The 21575-nt window shown below is 40.3% G+C and overlaps 1 protein-coding gene across 3 annotated transcripts in view; it reads right to left on the reverse strand.

Annotated features, from left to right (window-relative positions):
• The window catches only part of ABLIM2 (actin binding LIM protein family member 2), a 145318-nt gene that overhangs the window by 55284 nt on the left and 68459 nt on the right, over positions 1 to 21575 (reverse strand). For all 3 annotated transcript variants that reach the window (XM_054202677.1, XM_054202675.1, XM_054202676.1), the window contains exons 5-7: positions 19975 to 20101; positions 17447 to 17540; positions 636 to 723 (exon numbers count right to left, since the gene is read on the reverse strand). In XM_054202677.1, coding sequence (XP_054058652.1) covers positions 636 to 723; positions 17447 to 17540; positions 19975 to 20101 — 309 coding nt within the window. The remainder of the gene's footprint in view (positions 1 to 635; positions 724 to 17446; positions 17541 to 19974; positions 20102 to 21575) is intronic.

The following is a 21575-nucleotide window of genomic DNA, read 5'->3' on the forward strand; positions in this document are numbered from 1 at the left end:
GAAATTCCCTGACAAGAAACACTGAATTTCTCCTGTGCAAGCTTATGGCTGTGTAAGGTACAGGCATACTGTGCGGTAAGGGCTTCAGCTCCATGGTGTCCTCTGCTCCAGCCTCTGAGGGCACTTAGGTCTGATTGAGGGCAATTCAGGTAAGGACCTTCAGATTTTCTCCTCATACCCAAATGGGCAATAGGAACAGAACTAGTCTTAGGACTGCAACAGCAGCTTTAGGGAACCTGCTGTCCTGCATGCCTGTTAACTTCCACTTGGACCATTTATCACTGCAGAAAAATCATGGGTTTTTAGTAAATGGAAATTCTTATAGTCTTCCCTGTCATGTACTTCCATCTGCAGGAAATAACTGCTACCACTCATCCTTTCTGTCATTCACACTTGCTACTGAATTTGAGTAATTGGATTGGACACTTGCTATTGGATTTTTAAGTAATCAGTGAGTAAGAAGCAACAAGGGTTTGGTTTTGTTTTTCCTTAGCCTACACATTACCAAAGAAATTGAAGAATGCAGTTATAAAGTGAGAGTATGTGCAAGATAGCTCAGGCACGCTAGCAGGTATGGGCAAGAGGGCAATGCTGCCAAGTATAATGATTTGGGGTTTGTTTTTTTTAGTTTTTACCTTGAAGATACATTTCTTCTCCTTCTGCAAACATCTGACTGCACCTGACACATCGTGCGCACGTTGGGTGGTAATGTTTTTCTCCTGCCTGTTTGGGAAAAAAGGCACAGATGATTAAGTATACTGATCAATTTAGAAGCTTCACTATGAGAAGTTTTTCTTTCATCTCTAGAATATGACTAATTTGAGTAAATTAGTTAATACCAATTAGTTCAACAATCTCCTACAACCACAATGCTTACTTTTGATTATAGACAATTCATGATTTAAAATGTAATTATGGTCTTGCCTACACAAAAATGTTAATGTGCAATAGTTAAGTCTCTGAATTTACAGAATGGAAATAATTTTATATAGTGAACACATTTTCCCTGTAAACAACTATACTGTGCACCACGCCCAAGATGGCTTAGGACTTACCTACACAAGGAAGTTGGGATGTCATAGCCTTGGGCATGGATTTGCCACTCAACTGTATGTTCTTCACGATCACACTGAATATATAATCGTAACGCACAGTTAAGAATCCTCTTATGCAAGGAATGTTTGTATCTGCTTTGAAAATGTCTTGCAGGTAATGGGTACTAAACCGTTTCCATGAGGAATGCGTGTCACGTGCCGATAGGATTGTAAGAGCTGACACTTTCGGGTACTGTGCTCTACCTTCCTCACGCAGACAAGCCAGGAGCTTTGCCAATTGTTTTCAGATTTATCCACGTAATTTTATACCACTCTTTTCATTGATTGGAATGAGAACAGGACAGAGCCCTAAATTTGCTCGTAAGAGCTTAGTAACTCATCAATTTTCATGTATTTAAATTTCCAATTACCTTATAACCCCATTAATGTAAAATGTTTCACCATTGACCTCAGTGTGTTTTTCAAGAGGAGACATCTACCCGCTAAAAGGAGCAAGAGCTTGTCTGTGTCAGAACACCAATGTGTAACACAGACAAGGGTGAAATTAATCTCAAATGAGTATCAGAAAAGAAAGCCAAGATTCCTGGATCACAGGATTCATGCAGGACTCAATTTTGGTAGTTTGGCCAAAATTCAATTCTATGTCCGACTGTGGGCAAACTTCTTAGCTCTCTTTCCCACAGGCAAGGGCAGCAGCACCACAAGGCAACGCTGGCTTGAGCCAGTAACAGAAACAGCATTCAGCAAGTTCTGCTCTTCTGAGTGAACATCATGGCGCAGCCCCTCCAACCTGCACCCCTACCCCATCTTTCAGATGACACTCACAAAACAGAGTTCAACAACCCAAAGCCAGCTCTTGCTCATGCTCTCAGCACTCCTTACTCAAAATCCCTACAGAACTGAAAGCCAAATCTTGGAGTCTCCTTCCTCCTCTTTGACCCCACACTCTTCTGTGATAGACAGAATGGCCCATGGTTTAAGTGGCTTAAGGTCAATGCCACTTGCATTATGAACAAAAGCCAGGTGACCAAGTAACTCTAAAGCTTAGAGCTAAATTAAACTAAATTTAGCCTGAAGTTAAGCTAAGTCTAACTTCAGTAGAAGTTCTCCTGGAGTTAAAGATAAGCAAATTTTAGTCCATGTAGGACGTCTCATAACCTGTTTATCTGGAATAAGTTGAAAAGGCATTGAATGTACCTTCAAGAAATTACTACCAAGTATTGCCCCACTGTCTTCAGCATGTAAATATGTTCTCACAGCATTGCACTGTGAACAGCCCTTCTATTAATCTAGAAATTCAACGCTCTTGCTACAGGGATGACTTGTCTTACTCTTTTTCATTGACTGAATGTCGAAGTCTTCAGAGGTATTTATACTAAAGAATATAATTTGTGTCTGGGGGCTATTTTGCCATTCACAATATCAAATACAGGAGTGTGACAAATTTAGGTTAAAAAAAATCTCTGGATTTATTTTGTCAGTGTTGACTTGGTCCACCCCTGAAAACCTGTTGCTGTATTTTAAATCAGCAATAAGGAAGAGCAATGCGTCACATCAGACTTGCCATTTTGAAAACAGCTTTGTTCCAGTTCGCTCTTATTTTTATTGCTGGGCAACTTCTGCAACTTTAGACATGGAAGATGGCCATTATGACCCGTGTCAACACCTTAAAGTATCAGACTGTGAAGTATCAGTACCAGGTTTAAAACTCAGGTTTAAAATTGCTTGAGTGAGTGCAGGTGTTTAAGCACAGGTTATTTGACTATCATGAAATAAACTTAAATTTTGAATATCAAGCTGGAAAGAAATATAATTTCCTTTCAAAGATTTGTACCGCACAAGCGTTGCTAATGCAATGCATAGCCTCAATAATTCCATTGATTCAGTACAACTGATACAATTCCCAGGCTAACACTCTCTAGGGGAATTCAATTATTCCTTTGCTAAAATAAACTGTCAGAATGCATTCTCAGATAACTTGGATGCATTACAGAATAAAATCCATTTCCCTAAATTTAACAACACAACCAAATACATCATTTTAATTCACTCTGTAGAGTAAGTAATGTCAGCTAGCTGTAGAATGGTACAGAGACCTCTTTTTATAACTTAGGTACAATTATAACAGAAAAATCAGGGGGAAAAGGTGTAGTGATCCTTTTGTTGATGCTCACACCAGCTTAACTCCAATAGATTTTGCTTAATTACCTCTGAATTAAAATGGGACATACTCAAAACTCTTCATATAAATCAAAGTGCTGACAGCTGTTTTTGTTGCCCCTTTTTATAATTTTTTTATGATGTCCCTCTTCAAACAAAAGCACAGAAGACAAGACATGGCAGATTCTTCATCACTTGAAGTATCTAAAACAGATCACACCACCTTTCTAAAGGAGAGGTGACAGCTGAATCTGAGGCTAGGGACTTGATGCAGGAATTCACTACTAATATTCCCTGATATGTTTATACAAGTAGCCTGATTAGATACTATATACTATATCCTGACCTGGGTGTGTTGGGTCCAAATGTGAACTATAACCCCACTTGGGTACATGCCAAGGAGGCTTCCATCAGGGCCCCTGTCTCCTCTCTCTCCAGACTATTTCAGAGGCTTCATCTCATAGATGAACAATCGGCTCCAGCAGAACCCAGAAATTTTATAAGCTTAGGGCAGCAACTGTTTTATGTTTTCAGTTTAGTTATAATGATGGCCTTGTTATTTTTTCTTTTCTTGGTTATATTGATGTGAGGGAGTTTAACGCAGCAAACAAATTCCTAACCATATGGTTACTTCTTCTTTGCACAGTTTGAAAGCTTAGTTTGACAGATTGTTGTCTCAGTGTTTAATAAAATATCAACACACACACAGCACAGAAGAAGGGACATTCATCTCTCAGAGATCTCTTATGGTTCAAGTAGTAGATTATAAGAAACCTTCTCAACATCCTACACTTGCTTCAAGACCGCACCAGGTCTTTGTGCCTAGGCATCCCGATGTGAAGACAGTATTATTATGAAGATCAATATAAAGATTAATTCTTAACTGACATTTCCTCACACCTGAATAGCAAAGCCTGTCCTTAAAGGTGGAATCAAAACAGTCCTTAACACTCTGAGACAACGTATTATGAATTACTTCATTCTCTTTAGGTATGAGAGACTGCTTTGAATAGCAAATCTCCTCTGCACAGAGGGCAGAGCCTTCTGGGCTGGGTCCGCGTGAGGAACGTTATCCCAGCAGAGCCAAGGACCTCCCCGCACTCCCTGCCCTAAGCATGGGGGGCACTGCAACGTTGCCACCTGTCCCACAGTACACTGACAAGTGAACCCATGCTTCACTTAAAAAAGGACCAGAAAGTTCTGCAAAAAAGTACATACAACCTTATTTTCTCATTTCTCATAACTTCAGGGCTTGAACTAGATAAAAGAAGAATGAACCTGATGCAACAAATGTGAATCACATAATCTAAAGCACAGTTTGAAGACAGTAAGGGGTGTTATCCTAAAGTCTGCAGAGCAGCATGAACACCAGGCTTGGGAAACATGCAACACTAGCAAAACCAGAGTAATTCATACCAGAAGGAATAACCTTATCTAGTTAAGGTTGGGTTTTAAATTAGCTGTCATCACTCAGGAAAAAGATACTACATTATTGCAGACAGCTCAGCTAAAACCTCTGCTCGTCCTCTGGCTCTGTCTGCAAGAACTGATGAAGTGGTAGAATTATAATAAAGGATGATATGGATAATAATTGTAACTCTATCACAATAACATTGCTTGTCTGGCCTCTCATGCCGTTGCTAGGAGTGTGATTGATGTAATTTTTTACTGCAGTTGATGAGCGACAACTGCTTATGGATTGACACATGAGGGATTGAACCAGAGCAGTCTAGAGTTCAAAGCATGAGCTGAGTCCTGGAACAAGACTCAAGATTTCTGATGATTCCCACCAGTGAAGACTATGTACATCCCATCTGATCACATTACTCACTTAGTAAAGTAGTTAGTAAACCATAGAATAGTTTGGGTTGGAAGGGACCTTTAAAGATCATCCAGTTCACCTTCCCCTGCAATGAGCAGGGACATCTTCCAGTAGATCAGGTTGCTCAGAGCCCTGTCCAACCTGACCCTGAATGTTTCCAGGGATGGGGCATCTACCACCTCTCTGGGCAACCTGGGCCAGTGCTTCAACAGCCTCGTAAAAGATTTCTTCCTTATATCTAGTGTAAATCTTCCCTCTTTTAGTTTAAAACCATTACCCCTTGTCCTATCGCAACAGGCTCTGCTAAAAATTCATCCCCATCTTTCTTATGAGTCCTCATTAAGCACTGAAAGGCCACAATAGGGTCCCCTCAGAGCCTTCTCTTCTCCAGGCTGAACAACCCCAACTCTCTCAGCCTGTCTTCACAGGAGAGGTGCTCCATCCCTCTGATCATTCGTGTGGCCCTCCTCTGGACCCGCTCCAACAGGTCCATGTCCTTCCTGTGCCGAGGGCTCCAAAGCTGGACGCAGTACTCCAGGTGGGGTCTCACCAGAGTGGAGTAGAGCGGTAGAATCACCTCCTTTAACCAGGTGGCCATGCTTCTTTCGATGCAGCCCAGGATGCGGTTGGCTTTCTGGGCTGCAAGTGCGCATTGCTGGTTCATGTCCAGCTTTTCATCCACCAGTACCCCCAAGTCCTTCTCAGCATGGCTGCTCTCAATTCCTTCAACCCCAGCCTGTATTGATACTGAGGGTTGCCGAAACACAGGTGCAGAACCCTGCACTTGGCCTTGTTGAACCTCATGGGGTTCACACAGGCCCACTTCTCAAGCCTGTCCAGCTCCCTCTGGATGGCATCCTGTCCCTCAACTGCACCACTCAGCTTGATGTTGCCTGCAAACTTGCTGAAGGTGCGCTTGATCCCACTGTCTATGTCATTGATGAAGATATTGAACAGTACTGGTCCCAATACGGACCCCTGAGTAACACCACTTCTCACTGATCTCCATCAGGGCATTGAGCCATTGACTGCTATCCTATGGATGCAACCATTCAACCAATTCCTCATCCACCAAACAGCCCACCCAACAAATCCACATCTCTCCAAGTTAGAGGGAAGAAAGAGTTGTCAAAATCATTTAATGTCTTAAATAAACCTGTAACTATTTGGTTCCTTTTCTGAGAATGAAAAGGTTTCAGTAAACTTTTTCCTGAAAAAAAAATTTAAAAAATCTACCTCATTATCAAAATGCACAGCAGTAACACCACCTTTTACTGCTGGGAGTAAAGAATTTGTGGAAGCGAGAAAAGGCTAGACTGCTGCAACGATTCAATCGTATCAAAGAATATTTTCAAAGAATCACATAATTTTCCATTTTAAGGGTATAATAGGTTGCTGTAATAGTGCATTATTACCACTGAGTGTTATCTATTGAGGTAGGTGCAAATCCTGCCATCCCCATACTCTAAAATCTCCAAATGAAGTCCTACCTGTATCCTATCCAGAACAAAGATATTGCAAGTCAGCCTACAAAACACTGAGCCTGCCGGTATGCCAAGGCATGGTGCAGTTACATGACCTAAAAACAAAGCCAACAGAAGATGGGTATAAAGCATTCTTAGTTAAAAGCTCCTCACATGGAACAAATTTGTTGGAGAGCTGGGTCACAACCAGACAACCACCTGTTCAAGCAAAGGGAAACAGAATAAAGCACAAAACTAATGACAATCAATAAGCCTTTCCATCAGGCAGCTTCTCACCCTGAAATGAAGGACTAAAGCTCTTATGAAAGACATACGACTTGACTGCTGCTATCTGTTTAAATGGAAAGGAGTTACTATTTGTGTGGGTTGAGAAGGAGAAAAATACCTAGGTACTGTAGTGATGGGCAGAAGTTTAAAACTTCAATAAATTATTCCCTTTTCTATGTCTCCATTTCCTGAATAATTTTCATTCACATGGACATTCACATTCCTTCATTAAAGGGCACTGAGATTTATTCAGGTGCACTTTGTAATACAGCTAGTAGTAGAAATATAATTCAGTTTAAATTCAGGAAGTGTGCAAGTGCACCACAGAATGATAGAATCATTCAACTTGGACAGAACCTCAGGAGGTCATCTAATCCAACCTCCTACACTCAATTCAGACCAGTCTGCTCAGGTATTTGTCCAGTGAGATACTGAAAACTTCCAAAGATGGAGACTGCACAGCCTCTGGGCACAATGCTCCCGTACTTAGTTATCCTTACGGTGATTTTTTTTTTCCCAGTCAGAACTTCCACTCTTTCAATTTATGATAGCTCAGTCAAGACATAACTCCTTGATAAATGAATCTCCCACCACTTTCAGCATATGTCCATGGATTCATATGAGTAGATCTGAGGAGAAAAACATTTTAACACTAGGTAAGGAAAGTTCATTGTCTATCATACTAAATTCAATTAATTGAGGAGTACATACCTTCACTGGGAAATGTTTTTAGAGTACACAAATCAAAAAAGGTGGAAAACCACTGAACCCCTTTAGTTGCTATTTAATTCATCCTGTTTACAGTTCCTCATTCATTCCCCAAATGACTGGTTCTACTGAACTATTACATCAATGAGCTGTTTTTCTTAGGTGGCAGAAATGTACAGGAAACTGACAGTGAAATACAGGTATAAAAGGGAACTTAGATATTTATCTTTATGAAATTTAATAAAGTTTTTGAACGAGATAACAGCATTTCAACTTTAAATGGCCCAACTAGTCACTGCACTGATTTATGGATTTTCTGTAAGTAAGTGCAGTTCCCTGACTTTGGCTGAGCTAAGATTCTAGTTCCTGGTCCCAGAACTAGATAAGTTATTATTTAAAAACTCTCTGACCTAAGAGCACAAAACTGCCCCAGAAAATCTTCCTATCAAGTTATTCCACCTACTAGGCTGAAATGAGGGGTTGTTCTTGCTTATTCCCACCTGGTAACATAACACTCTTGTTCTTGGACAGCGCTTCAACACGAGGTTGTGCGATGTGGGTTTAATCCTAAAGGCTGTGTAAAATCTAAGGCCCAGGTGTTCGTCCTTCCGTCTTTATCTCAAGAGTACCCTGGAGAAGGAGCAGGGCACTGCACCCTCAAGTGTTGTTCAATGGCCACACGCTCATTAACTGTAACTCTGCCATTGCATCTACGTAGTGGCGTATTTGTTGCATGGACTATACTTGCTCCGTAAACTGGATTCTATAGGGTATTTTCAAAATAGAATTATGATATTCAGAAAGTCAGACAACCTCTGCTGCTTGGCGTAGAAGACTGTACTTAGCTACCAGCTTTAAGCCTAACCACAAAAAAAAAAAAAATCTCCATTCGCATTTATAGCGAAGCCAGAGTTTTGCATATGCTACAGAAGAACTTGAACTCAGTAATAGTTGTATACAATACTGGTTAAGTCAGTGAACAGTTGTCATGTTACCTACTGGGTATGAAGGGACAAGCAACATTATCAAGGCAGAGGTATTTGGCAAAATATCTATTGCTTATGTTACACAACAGTGCCGAGGAGAGGAAAGTGTGAGAGCCAGGAGACAAAGAGAGAATTATTTGGAGGAAAACTCTTCCTAATTGTCTCAGTCACAGTGGACCTGACTCACCACTGAGTCACTCCAGCAGTGTGCCAGGGCAAATGAACCATTTTCAACGGGGTTTACACCAGCGTAAACGTAGTGTAATGTTTTGAATCAATCCTTCTCCTCATCTTCTCCTTACTGGATTCATTTATCATCCCACTAGATGCCAAGAAACAGTCATGGGAAACGTTCAATACATGCACCTGCAGCATTACTTACAGCTTTAGCTGTCTCACATGTACAGTTATTTCACATTGTCTTGGTTCTGGCTCATCCCGCTGTACTTTGCGGAGCCTTGAGACTTCCCACCCACATTTGAGTCATTTTTACTGCCTCCCACACACTCTTTATTCTTCCAGGTATAAAGCACAGATCAAATGTACCAAAGGGGACATTTGTTTCAGAAGGATAGTAACTTACTATATACTGGACTCTCAGGAGAGGTTTCTAATGCTTGTGGGAGAAATAAAAAAAAATTATTTAAAACCCCTAAAGGGAATACTTAAGAAAAAAGAAAGACTAAAAAGAAAAATCAGCATTATTCTAAATGAACTCTCATTCTGTGACATCTGCAAACAACTTCTGACTCAGGAGCAAATTCAGCCCTGCTACAGCCAGGCAAAAGCTGGAAGAGGCCAATAGTGCGGGTTTTTTTCTACAGAATTTGGTACGTGATCTTGTAAACCAAAATGGTCTGTCATACCTAAAATCACTGATTTTGTACTCAGTTGCTATTGTTATGCAATGAGCGATCTGCCCCTTTTGTCTTTTTCATCTCAGCTTTGCAAATTTTTCTTGCCACCCACTGAGACTGGAAGAGGCTTCTGTTTTCCATTTGCTCAACAACCTTCATTTCTTTTCCACTTTCCTCTCCCACTCCTTAAAACCCACTTACAGGCCAAGACGAGCTGCAGCTGGCTCTCACTTCTGCCATCCCTTGATAGGGGAGAGGGGGAGAAGGAGGAGAAAGATGACTTGCAGACATATTCCCCTTCCTTTTTGACTTTGCAGCTGTGCATTTAGCCCACCCATTTCAGATGGGAAGAATGATGCTGCAACCAACGCTGACCAGCCCTGGAGAGGCAGCATGACGTATCAGATGAAGCCAGCTCTTTTCTTGCTGGTTGTGGCGATCCAGGCTGCAAACATCTGAGGACAGTCTCTCATTCTGTGCCTGAACAAGGGCTGATATTTTGGATCCCCAAATTTAGCTGGAACTGGAAATGCCACTGTCATATGCAGAACTGATATTAACAGTACGTCCTGGAAGTAGGAAGTTGCTCCTTCAGATTCCACACATTTCCAGTTCAAGGTACCATTCAGAAGTTCTTACTTTCGGGGGAAAAAAGAGATTTGAAGAAGCACAGAAAATGCTGAATATTGGCAGGATGAAAAAAAAAAAAAATCTTAAAAAACACAAGAAATGAGTCACATAGGCTGCTTTCCTGCTATTAGCAGGCACACCAAACCGTGGTCACATGGGCCAGAGCATCCCAGAGATACTTTATCAACAAAGCAAATTGTCACTAAGTGCACTCAGTGCTGCACCACTGTCATGGTTACGGGAGAGAGCTGGAGGGAGGCGCCTGGAGGCTGGATCACGGGTAGGTACAGGGCACTGGGGAGCCGCAGTCTGGCCGACCGCAGCGTGCCCCAGGCATGAGTCAGAAGCCCCACCAGAAATGAAAGAAATTATGCAACGTAATAGGATGAGGAACTGAAAACACCCCAAAAGTGCAACGTTTCACATTGTCAAAATATTCAAATGCCGGCAAATAGTACTAGATAACAATGCATCACCACAGCAACGCAGTGCTTGGAAAGGCATTGTAACTGGCGTACTGTATGCTGTTTGTGTCTAAGGCTCAGAAGGTATCAAGGTGACTACCGCAATCACTGCTTTGATGCTTTCATTAATCAGTTAATATAGTTTAAGTAGTTAACTGGTAATACGTTTTTGCGTAACGGGAAAAGGCAGTGGACACCATTCACCTGTCTGCCAGGCTCAAAAGTCGAACTGTGCGCTAAAACTCTAACACATACAAACCCACACAGCCACAAATGCACAGCAGCACTACTACGTATGGGAAAAAGTCCCCAGGAGAGAAACCCTCAACAGAAAAGAAAGCAAGCAACTGAAAAAAAAAAATAAAAAACCAACAAAAAACCTGCAATAGTCATTCTATCAAACAGTTTTCCTCAAATTCTGAACTTCTTTTGCATTATTCAGAGAGAGTTTGCAGAATCCCTTACTTGGGTAAAAATGTAAGCTATATAGCTTAACCTAGCGCCAAATGCTACTCCACGCTCTTCCTCAATAAACCTAAAAACTTGATTCACAGGGTAAAAACTATGCAAACAGTTCCCTTTAATACGTACTGGGTTTTCCTGACATGTCAACAATGGTGGATTTTTAACAGTCCAGATAATAAATACAGATAGGTGCAGCTCTTTATCTCTTTCTGGGGAGAAGAGGTCGTTGAAAAAGGGAAAGGATGAGGGTGGGAGAAAGATAAGGTGAATGTATGTAAAACAATACAATTGGGCTACAGAGAAAGCTAAAAGCTACAGTCAAAAACATTTGCGTTGCTATTTATATGATTGTTGATACCCTTTTTAATGATGCCTGTTTTAAAGCAGAAAGTCTAAGTCAACTGTCAATTAACACTCACCCAGCCAAGTTCAGATACTATGCACTGATGATTAACCTGCCATTCAAACCAGCAGCCCCAGACGAATGCGAGCAGCACCAAAACAGAGACCGTTCTCAAGCTGCAAAATGCTTTGCCTCTCTGCAAACACTAAGCATTGAGAGTGCTGGTTAACGTTTCCTACCTTAGACGGTTTCCTTTCGCAAGAGCTAATGCTGATTTATTTAGACGTATCTTTTCCAACAGTTTCCCTTCTTCTCTTGCGATGGGAGAAAACTGGCAGAGAGGGCAGTTTCTAACTGAAGATTAGTACTGACACTTGGATCCTTTTGCTGCTTTCTCAAGGCTGCCCATGCCACTGGAAACCCTTCCTTCATATAGACGGAGCCGGTTTTATTGCACGTTTCAGTATTAATGCCTACATTATAAGCTGCTCAAGTACCTCGCACACATCACTAGGTTTTGCTGTTAGCGAAACAGCGGGGAAACAAGGCATTTCAGAACGAACCATTCTTCCACACGGCAGGCAGAGATTTGTACACCCTGCTGTAAAGAATTAGTCTCGTCTCTCTGCTATACCGAGACTTTTGCAAAGGCAAAGGCAATTGATTTACAAAGTAGATGGGGCTGCAAACAAAAGCAGCTCAACCCTAGGGCAAAGCAAAAAACAAACTACAAAAAAAAAGTAATTAATATGTCACTGAGGTATAAGTGGCATTTAATTGGCATATAAATAATTGGCACTTTTAGTCTCATTCCTGCCTAGTGCCTACTGCATTTGTTCCCTTAAAGTAACACATGGTTATGATTAATAGATTTTTTAAAAATATACTGATTATGCTTTTCCAGACATTTACATATACATGTAAACCAGAAAAATGTTAACCCTTTCTTCCCCCACATATACTGAGTGCCATGCTGCCAAGTTAGGATGTCAGATGCAGCAGTTGGACCCATTTTATGATTAGCAAGAGATACAGCCATTTTCACCAGCGCTTGTTGCACACATTTACACCACAGCCGTGAAGCTGTAATTCATGGGACAGTTGTAGACAGAAGTCTAGTCAATACTCCTTAATGCTTACAGAAGCAGTTGAGCTGCATGCAAATTAGTCCCAAGAGACCTTTCCAAAAGCGTAACTTCCAACACGCTACACTGTCAACTTTATTTATTATTAACTCAAAACACCAGGCAGTAGCAGCAGTAATCCCATTAGTTCATCAGCTGGACACGAAGGCCTGCTAAAAGGCAACTAAACGTGGCCATCACTGGGTTGCAGCTGCCCATCCAAGCAATCACACCTCCCCTCACAACCTATGCCACGTTTGCCATCAAAACATCCCCAGGAGGTTATCTTTGGATATGAAGGCTTCCCCTAACAACCTAGCCTTCCTCTAACATCATTAGCTGAAACAGCAGATGAAGAGAACCCACCCCCCCCCCGCCAAGTAATATCTCGCTACATGCTGTCAATGTTGACAAAGCCAGAGAAAAACAACCACACTCAGTGTGAGATGTACCAGGGAAAGTATTTTCTTTAGAAACTGTGGAAGGAGTTACTACAACTGCACAAGGTAGTGCTGAAGCATCATGTGAAGCGCTATGTTCCCCCATGCTGAGGGAAGGTGGCTCCGGATGGGAATAGATGGCGCGAAGGTCCACCAGCAACACCAGAAGAGCCTGGAGCTGACTTTATGAGCAGAGGAGAATTTGGCTCATTCAGTTTTGCAAAATGAAAGTTGGGAGGAACCAAGACTGCTCTCCATAAATTCTCCTTAGAGCTTATCAGTTAATGGGGAGAAGATCTGCATCAGAAGAATTAATAACCATACAGCACAGAGAGTTTGCTGGAATTGAGTTTCTAAATATCAGATGTTAAGGAAACCCAGGCATGTTCCCCAGGAGGGGACTAGGAGGAGTCACTGGTTGTCAGAAAGCTCCTCCACGCACCTCAACAGCCTTCCAAGCCTCTGCACGGCTTCTCATGTGGGAAGGACTGTGAGGCAGGCAACCCTCCTCTGCCTCCTCCAAGCAAATCACAGCTCGAAGACTGATTAAAAATCATGAAACAAATGGAAAGTGTGTTCTTGATTGAAAGGGGTGTGTATCAGGCTCTGAATGATCATGCAAAAAAATAGTATATTTTTGGAAAAAAGACAATTACACTTATTTTGTCTATTTTTATGATATCCTCATTAGCACAAGTTGCAATTTCAATTAATAAATAACTGCTTGCGATAGAAAAAGAGAGAAAAATATTTTTAGTGCCAAATGCAGAGAAATAGATTGCAACATGACGAAAGGGAAATGGCTCGTTATAAAAATCAACAGCTTGTTATTTTAGAACGTGTTTATTTTCTGTGTTATTGCATGATTTTAGCTATTGCTGGACTGGAAACAGAGCTATAGCATAAGCACTAAAATAAACCCTTTTTCTCCCTAAAGGTCTTCAGTCATACTGCATTTTAAGTCAAACTATAAAGTAAACTCCAGCCACCTCTTGCTGCCCATTTAAGATGGCAAGTTTATCAATATATATGGTCAGTAATAATACATCACATTTTCTAGGAGAGGACTGATGTTGCATTAAACAGGGCTCTGTATGCTTCATGAGCAAAGCAAACCTTGCCCATAAAAGCACTGGTGGACAAGGTTTTTGTAAAAAGAACAGGAAAACTGTTGCCTTTAAAAGCAACAGAAGAATTTATGGTGTCCGTAAATTAGCTCCTCAGCTCCTTTTGTAGCTTTTCCAGTACAAGTTCCCTGGGAGACTGGGGGCAAGCCAAGGTGGACTGGAGTGGAAGAAAGAAACAAGAAAGGAATTATAAACAGAACTATCCTGTGTTTAAGCCCATTTACTACATGGAATGAATCTAGCCCTCAGAAAACTGGCTGAAGGAAGAATTTAAGTAACTAAATCATCATTGTATTTGGCTGGCAACCTAGAAAAACAGCCATATTTTTGTAAGTTATCAGTAACTCACACTAGTTGACTCTCCCTTCCTCCTCTGCTGAATAAACACTTAAAACGAACAAGCGTGTTGGAAAGGGAGACAACATTATAAAATCTGGGCACAGAATAATTGTGGAAGCAGCTGTCCTCCTGACATTATCAGAGAAATCAGAGATGGAAAAAATTCTATTAGGTCATATAGTCCCTCCCTTTGTCATTGCGGGACTGTTCCCTAGCGTAGATTTTCCAGTGCCTTGTCCAATCTTGTTTTAATAAGATCTAAGTGATAGCTTCCAGCAGCTCCCTTAGGAGACTATTCTTCTGCCTAATAACTATCGCTGTCAAGCTTTTCCCCCACTTTAATAGCAATTCGCCCCTATTATCTCAGTGCATCTCCAGATCATATTCAAGATGGTAAAGAGAAATACTGAAGTTTTGAAAAATGTTTCAGGATTCCAGACAATTCCACAAAAAAAATACATCCTACAATGAAACCAGTCATGGCTGCTACTTTTTTCTCTCCTCCTGATCAGGAGATACACAAATATACCAGCAAGCTGGCTGGTGACACACACCGAGTTTGATACCAGCCAGAGAGAAGAGATCAGCCCCAATTCCCAGCCTTTCGAACAAGTATGTCTACTGCAGACGAACAACAAATGACTTAACCATGTTAGCTACGGATACGGTCTCTGCGTTCTTTCAGATCTGTGTGCTTAGGTCATGACTTCCTAATGAAATGAGGTGTACGTTCTACCTCCTCATCTGACTGCTCTCCACGGTCAACACAAACTCAATGGCCATCTAAGGTGATGCCTTATAGAGGTCCAAAGGCTGGTGGAAATCACAGGCTGATCACCATGGAAGGAGTCTCACACTGCGTTTCCTCTTGACCACGTGAACAGACAGTGGAAATGTAATGAAAACTCTCAAAATACTTCATGAAGAAACAGAGTGGATGGAACAAGGTAAGTTTGGAGATGTAAAGAGCAACAGGACATATCGTGACAGCAGAATGCTAGGGCATAGGATGTTCACCCATATTCAAGCTTCATTAGTTTTGTTGCACACAAAACAACATTATACAATCTTATGTAAAGAAGGTTATAGACAAAGTTTCCAGGTTGTTGTGATAAGCTTCCAGACATTAAATTTCATTGTACCTGTTCAACTCCACTGCCTGCTTCACACTAACTTCATCCTATCTTTCCTATTTGACAGTGACACTATCTGACTCAGCTGTGCTTTTACAGATCACAAAAATCCTTTCTCCTCATCTTTTTTTTAAAAAAGAGTTTCAGAATGTTGCATCAGGTTTTTTTCCCCACAGTTAAATGCCACAGACTTCAATCAAAGTCGCTGCCAGCCTGCACCAGTACCACAGTAAGAAGAGAATCAGTACCACAGTATTGTCATCAGAGCAACGTTAGGGAAAGGGAGAGGAGGGGGACACACGTGCACTACCCAAGAACATCACCTAGAACTACAACGACAGACATAATCAGTCATGGTAAAATTCCTACAACAGCTTTAAAGAATTATCTTTTCTTGAGTTTTTTATTGGTCCATCCATAATAAAAACAAGGGATTCTCCTCCTGTTCAGTATGCTCTCACCAAGCAGTTAGAAGAAAGAGGTACAGCCACACGGCCCACAAATCCAACTCAGCACTGCCACTATGCAAATATTTTTAATTTTTTTTTTTTCTCTTCATCATCCACAAAGACAGTAAGGACCCAGTTCTTAATCACATCACACCACATGCTGCTGTTTAACCATCCTGCAGATAAGATATTACCAAGTAAAAGCAATATTTTTGTACAGACGTTTCAAGGCAAGAACTAGGACAGAAAAACACAATACTGTGAAACAGAGTCAGTAGAGACACTGGAGCTGCTGTTCTTCTCCCTTCTTAGTATTAATCGCTCCCTGTAACCTGCTATGGGTAAGCGCACCCCAAATTTGCTACAGCTTTTACCATGACCCTCTTCCCTCTGCATTGACCTCTCTTCTTTATCACATCAAATGTAAGTTAATTAGCTTCACCTCCAAAGCCCAGCCCCTCATACTACCTTTCATTCAGCGCCAAAGGCTGACAGCTCTGAAAACATGTAGCAGTTTCCACTGGTCACCCTTTACTTTTTTGAAGGTTTTTTAATGTTTCCTTTTTTTTTTTTTTCCCTCTCCCACTTGAGAGAGATGCTTGTAAATAGTGAGAAAGCTGTCTTTATACTCTTTCAAATCCCTTATTAGAATTCTGTTTTCTGAGATGTCTGTAAAAACAATTTGATAGTGGAAGAGCCTCTGATGCCTAACCCTAACACCGTACCGTGCCATCTAGTGTGGAGTCATTGTTTCCTTCCATTTGCTTATCAGTCCCTTCCATAGCTAAAATTGTCCACCATTTAGACAGTTAAGTCTTTGACTCAATTGTCCACCATTTGGACAGTTAAGTCTTTGTACGACTCCTAGCGGACCCTTCTCTGGTGAAAGTCCTTTGGGACTTCTCCAGGCTTTCTTAACTGATGAAGAGAAAGGGGCGAACGGAGAAACCTGGGAAACCTCTTCCTAAATCCAGTACTGCCAAGGCTTCACAACATACAGAAAAGGGGCAGAAAGAAAAAGTGGATAAATTATTACATTGATTTGATAACCATACACTTAGATCCAATGATAAGTTCTATTTACATCAAAGGAATATATCAATTTCTGACCCTAGGTCAGTTACGTGGAAATTTCTTTTCATAAAGTATAAACATTCACCTACACTAAAACAGCAAACTCAAAAAAACCCTGCAACATAGCTCATTTCTGGGTGAAAAAATACATTTCAAAGGATTCATTTTAGTTTTTCAGCAGGTTCGCCCTAACTCTAGGGAACTTAAAGCAGAATCAAAGAGCAGAATGTACAAAGGAATTTAGCGTAAGTATTAAAATGTGCCGGATAACCCCATTCACTTATTACTTCTGCTATCTGAACATTCTCCAGTACCACAAATACCCATTCAGGGAGTATGTGTATTATCGAACCATTACGAGAAAAAAACCGAGAACAATTACAGAAGTAGTTCCTAGTATTTCACAAAAGTAACATTAAACTGCTGCATTAACCCTCATTTGCGAGCATATGACTAGAACCAAAAGAGCAAGTCTCTTTTTACACTTTGAGATGTGTTCGAATGACAGGTTCTCCTTACCTCAAGCACTCTTCCTGTGATGTACTTTTCACAATTGTCACATCTGATACCAAACTTTGCATGATAGTCTGTTTCGCAGTATGGAATGCCATCCCTAGAGAGGAACAACAGAGATTGCTTTAGGTAGGTTTACTGAGAGATTATAGAGATAAAATTTGTTAATGCTTCAACACTTCACAGGGTGTTTATGGACTCTTCCCCCTCCCAAATACTTGTATTTATTAATTTTGTAAAGAATTGAATAGTTAATGAACTATTCTGGCCCTTCAGAGTCTACCACGATCCCACTTCCCTGCTTTGTCGCTGAATTCAGCCATCGCCTCTCCCAGAGATGTCACAACGCTCAGTCTCCAAGATTCTCACAGCATTTGTTTTGATAGTGTTACTCATTAAATTCTTCCACCTGTTTCACACTCTGGAAAAAAATACTTATTTCTACATATTATTCTTTCACTCTTTATTTATCATCTAATTGTATTTAGCTTAGTCTTCAGAGTAATTTCTTATCTGACTACCTTGACCGCGAATGAAGTTTTTTGGTTAACACTTAAGTCTACCGACATTCTTGACTGGACTTGCTTAAAGACAGTCTTGGATTAACCAACTTGGGAACCTGCCCTGTGGAAGCCAGTAATGACTAAGAGACTTCAACCTGAGCAGCAGAAGAGATCTTGCAGTGTGTTCATGGATGATGTGAACAGTTATTTCACCACCATAATTGATTTAAGATAATGTACAGTTTAAAGATACGCAGAATAAAAACAGGAGTCCTAGCTTTTAAGTCAGAACCAGAGCATTTGGGCTATCGCTCTGAAATGAACCTATTTGTTAATTTTACATTTAGATCACAATTTTACAAAATTTTACATTTAGATCACAATTTTACAAAATTTTACATTTAGTCCACTAAACCAATGAATGAAAATAAATTACTCCAGAAGAAACTGAAGGCTCTTCTCCTGTTTCAAAGTGCAAGTTAAACATAGAACCACAGAATAGTTTGGGTTGGAAGAGACCTTTAAAGGTCATCCAGTCCAATCCCCCTGCAATGAGCAGGGACATCTTTAACTAGATCAGGTTGCTCAGAGCCCCGTCCAGCCTGACCCTTGAGTGTTTCCAGGGATGAGGCATCTACCACCTCTCTGGGCAACCTGGTCCAGGGTTTCACCACCCTCATTGTAAAAAATTTCTTCCTTGTATCTACTCTGAATCTGCCCTCTTTCAGTTTAAAACCACTACCCTTGTTCTAGCGCAACAGGCCCTGTCCCCATCTTTCCTGTAGGCCCCTTTTAAGTACTGGAAGGCCACAATAAGGTCCTCCTTGGAGCCGCCTCTTCTCCAGGCTGAACAGCCCCAACTGTCTCAGCGTGTCCTCATAGGAGAGGTGCTCTCTCCCTCTGATTATTTTGTGGTCCATATTTAACATATTTAACTATGTTTAGTGTGCTATGCTAAAACAGCCCATGATCAGACAGATTTATTAGCAGATTTATTATTTATTTTTACTCGACATTTCCCTGGAGAAACATAAAATTTTATAGGATGCAAGTTGGATTGCTTAGAGACTAACCTATAAGATATCACAATAATTAATTGAATTAATTTAAGCACGAATCTTCTCTTGAGTTATTTTGTTTGGCATTTAGGTTTTTTAAAAAAGAGGATTTCACTATAACTGTATCTTTGCAATTTTGGCAGGGTTTATTATTAAATAACAAGTAAAAAAGCACTGTAGCAAAATACAGCAGAATAGCATAACATTTGAGCATAACGCAAAACCTTATTTAAGAACGTCCTTTTATTAAATACTGTTTTCTCAGCCTCCAGTGCAAACTGTGAAATTAAATGTATACTTGTATTAATCTAAATCCACAAAATTGTTGAAATTCAGTGGGACATCATCTCTGAAACTCCCTCATCTCTGGGTACTGGTGACCGAATTACTTAACCGTTCAGGAAAATTTCATCGTATCAACGCACTTCTCTTAAGGAGAAATTAATCCCAGGTGCCTTGGCCAGTGAAAGGCCTGTATCTCACCGGACTGATATGAGTGTTGACACGGGACTTGGTCTGTGTGTGAGCTTTGTGCTGCCTCTCATCGCTCTAATCACATTCAGTCCAAATCTGACAGCACGAGGCTCTGGAGCAGCTCAAAATCATGATACGTACCTCCTTAATGAACTTTTTGAGAACATTTTTCCTTATGTGAAACACATGGAAAGGATAATATCTGCTTGTTCACATTACAACATTGCATAGAGCAAAGTCAAACATAGATAAGTAAGGGCACACTCCCCCCATTGCCTTTCTACAGCTTTGGCGAGTCCCATTTCAGGTAAATGGACAAATTCTACTTTTCTTAATTTGAATTTTCCTGTGTTTAATACAATTTAGGTAATAATCTCTAATCTTTTATATATGGCCAAACACTGATAAACACAAACTAGAGGATAAGTAACACTGAATTAATTATTCGGTACTAAAAGAATGCTGAAAGGAATGGAAAATGCTCCTCCACTCAACTTACTTGCTGATGTACTCTGCATTCAGTAGCTTGCCGCATGTATTGCACTTAAAACAGCCCAAATGCCAGTGTTTGTCCAAGGCGACCAGTGACTGCCCATTTTTGATTTCTGAACCACAGCCCCCGCAATCTGCAAGGGAAAAATCCAATATGAGTGAATCACAGGCTTTAAATGGTCACGCAACAACCCTGGTTACTGCAGTACCAGGATCCATCGGTGTCCTAGTAACAGTTCGTGCAGGCTCTAAAGCTCGCCGCTGCCTGCTCACTGATGGATGATAAGTGGTCCTGCCCTAATATTGTCCTAACATTGCTACAGACATGAATCATTCAAAGAAAAACACTAATGACAGGTTCCCTAGTGACTTAGGTTTCATTTTAAGTCATTTATACTGTGTTTAAAAGAGACAAAGTTTCGCTGATTAAATTTTCAAGCATCACAAATCAGCCTAATAAAATTAATTAAAAAAGACCTAAAAGTCATTAAAATATTTTAATATTAATAAATAAAATATTAATAATATTATTAACAAAATAATATTAATAAATAAAATAATATGAATAATTGAACCTTCATGTTAGACTTTGCTTCTGGTCTGAAAGCTTTACTCATGGTTCAAAATTCTCTTTGCAGCTGTAGAAACAACTAAGCTGAAGTTCCGATGTGAACTTCTGTAACAAGGAGAAATACCCCAATACTTGAGAGGCATTACAAATCCCTGAGCAGCAGTCACATTGCAACGTGTGGAAGTGACAGCTAGCTATGTATTTATTATTTGTAGAAATTCACTTATATAGACCTCCAAAAAGTTGGAAGGAAAATTAAATGCAAAACATGTAACTGGATAACATAAGCTAGACTATATTGGTTAAACAGGTTATACGTGAAGTAGCTATAGTCCTCAGAAAAAGTAATTGAGGAAGGACAAGACTTTTTTGGGGGGTTCATTGATTTTTTTAATTTTTTTTTTTTTTAATTGTGGAGCTTTTGACTATGGTAGTAAAAGCCAAATCCACCCTTAGCTTCCATGCCAACAGTCCACCTGTGAGGGCTCTGTTTAGGGAAGCTACACTGACATGGGATTTGAACCTGGTTCTCTGTATCCTAAATGAGTCCTCTATTACCCTATCGGGTCCACCTCTCATTCACTCTTTACTTTCTAGACATTCCAATCTACGTATAATTTTCTTACAAGGTATTAAAACAGTCAGAATATGCGGAAAAATAGGGATAAACATCAGTAATAAACTTATTCTAGTATCAATACCTCAGTAAACCTTCCAATCCTCCATATGATTAAATCTGCCATCTTATGTGAAAACACATATTTTATTTGTTTTTAGGAATTCTTAATGTATACCAACAATTTGCTAGAGAAAAGACAAACCCTGAAAGACATTTGAAGAGTCATTTAGAGATGTCAGAAAAGAAAAAAAACCACCACACAACAGTGACTAGCACGGAAGAGAAAGACACACAAAAGCATTAAAAAGATTTATCTAGTTATTAAGAAATAGCTTCAAACGCAGAAACTCGTTAAAAGATTTAAACAGTCCTCTTAAAAACTTTCTGATTTAAGATTCTATTTAGTTGGTTATGTGAC

The sequence above is a fragment of the Rissa tridactyla genome, chromosome 5 (assembly GCF_028500815.1).
Source record: "Rissa tridactyla isolate bRisTri1 chromosome 5, bRisTri1.patW.cur.20221130, whole genome shotgun sequence".
Lineage (NCBI taxonomy): Eukaryota > Metazoa > Chordata > Aves > Charadriiformes > Laridae > Rissa > Rissa tridactyla.